This window comes from Suricata suricatta, chromosome 11, assembly GCF_006229205.1.
Source record: "Suricata suricatta isolate VVHF042 chromosome 11, meerkat_22Aug2017_6uvM2_HiC, whole genome shotgun sequence".
Taxonomy (NCBI): Eukaryota; Metazoa; Chordata; class Mammalia; order Carnivora; family Herpestidae; genus Suricata; species Suricata suricatta.
In genome coordinates this window covers 48,766,453-48,768,581 of record NC_043710.1, presented here as the reverse complement: position 1 = coordinate 48,768,581, position 2,129 = coordinate 48,766,453, and the positions used below count along the sequence as shown (strand labels likewise).

Genomic DNA, 2,129 nt, shown 5'->3' with positions numbered 1-2,129 from the left:
CAGGACCTTGGGCACTGGTGCTCCTAGGTATGGACAGAGGGCAAGAGTGAGAGACAGCATAAATTACAGTCTGTGGGAGTCTCTGGAAATACCATAGGGGTGGGGAGTTCTGGGGGTACCCTGACCCCCTGTCATCCCCTCCTGCACTCACCATTCAGACAGATGCGGCTGAGCTGGTCTGCTAGCTCCAACAGGTTCATGACCTTCAGGACCCTGAACACCAGCTTCACTGCCCCCTGTGCGCCGTAGAGTGAAATCAGCAAAGAAGCCAGGTCCACGGGGCTCAGGCCCTCCAGCTCCCCCCGAGCCAGCTTCGGCTGCCCCTCAGGCAGGCTTCTGTCCCGTAAGTGGAACTTGAATAGCTTGAAGCTTTTCTCCTCAAGATCACTCAAGGTCCAGATCAGTGCCTCTTGGGGGGTGTGGACCAGGGCCATGGTGTTGGGGTGAAGGGTCAAGTTGAGCCCACTGACCTGGAAAAGCAAGAGAGAGGGGAAGAGAGGTGGGCACTGAGGGAAGAGCAGCCTGCAGGCACCTCAGCCACTCTCCTTTCTGGGTGCTTAGCAAGCTGCTGAGCCCAGGCCAAGGAGAGATGAGAGACGTGTGCAAAATTCCAAGAAAGGCGAGTAGGTGGAACAGCAGGGAATTTTCCTGCTCATTCCCACTGTGCCTCTTTGTCAGCTGATGTGTGTCTGTGCCAGCAAATAGGGAGGAAGGGATGTGGGTGTATTGGTTCTCTCTATCTCTCCATCTCTCTCCTCCCCCTGTTCTCCCTCTCACACACACTGTTTGTCAGGCCCTAAATGTCTGCTTAAGAAGGTTGTGTTAAAACTATATACTTCTTTAAGTTTTCAAAGTGAGTCCCTCCCTGACATTGTGAACCTTTACAGAGTTGGAGCATGTTGATTAGGACGGCTGAGGAGTCCTGGCAAGAAGGTAGAAACTCTGCATCATCTACCTGTTAGCTTTACTATCAGCCTCATGGACTGAAGCACACACAGGATTTCAAAGCTGGAAGTTTTCTAATTCAGATAAGGAGAACAAGTTCAGATAATAAAAGAAACAGTCACTTTGAGGGCCCACTTTGTGACCCATGATTTTTAAAAATTTATTGTCAAGTTAGCTAACATACAGTATATGTAGTGTGCTCTTGATTTTGAAAGTAGAGTCCCATGATTCATTGCTTACATACAACACCCGCTATTCATCTCAACAAATGCCCTCCTCAATGCCCATCATCCATTCCCCACTCCCACCCCACCACCATCAACCCTCAGTTTGTTCTTCATATTCAAGAGTTTCTTATGGTTTGCCTCCCTCTCAGTTTGAGACTGTTTTTCTCCTTTCCTTCTTCCATGGTCCTCCATTTAGTTTCTCAAGTTCCACATATGAGTGAAAACATGTAAAATCTATTTTTCTCTGACTGACTTATTTCACTTAGCAAAGAACCCCCCCCAGTTCTTTTTTTATAGTTTATTTTCAAATTGGTTTCCATAATACACCCAGTGCTTCTCCCCCACAAGTGCCCCCCACCATGACCATCACCCCCTTCCCCTCCTCCCCCTCCCCCTTCAGTCCACGGTTTGTTTTCAGTATTCAATAGTCTTTCATGATTTGTGTCCCTCTCTCTCCCTAGCTCTCTTTCACCCTTCCTCTACCTATGGTCCTCTGTTAGGTTTCTCCTATTAGACTTATGAGTGCAAACATATGGTATTTGTCCTTCTCTGCCTGACTTATTTCACTTAGCATGACACCCTCGAGGTCCATCCACTTTCCTACAAATGGCCATATTTCATTCTTTCTCATTGCCATGTAGTACTCCATTGTATATATAAACCACATCTTCTTGATCCATTCATCAGGTGATGGACATTTGGGCTTTTTCCATGATTTGGCTATTGTAGAAAGTACCACTATGAACATTAGAACCCCCCCCCACTTCTATCCACATTGTTGCAAATGGCAAGATTTCATTCTTCCTGATTGCCAAATAGTATTCCGTTGTATATATAAGCTACATCTTTATCCATTCATCAGCTGATGGAGATTTGGGCTCTTTCCATAATTTGGCTGCTATAAACACTGGGGTACATGTGCCGCTACGAATCAGCACTCCTGTATCCTTTGGATAA

General features: G+C 46.7%; 1 protein-coding gene across 1 annotated transcript in view; it reads right to left on the bottom strand.

The window, feature by feature from the left end:
• The window catches only part of NLRP10 (NLR family pyrin domain containing 10), a 2,341-nt gene extending 1,907 nt beyond the window's left edge, over nt 1-434 (bottom strand). Inside the window, exon 1 of the mRNA XM_029915565.1 lies at nt 152-434. Coding sequence (XP_029771425.1) covers nt 152-434 — 283 coding nt within the window. The remainder of the gene's footprint in view (nt 1-151) is intronic.
• Nucleotides 435-2,129: the final 1,695 nt, after the last annotated feature.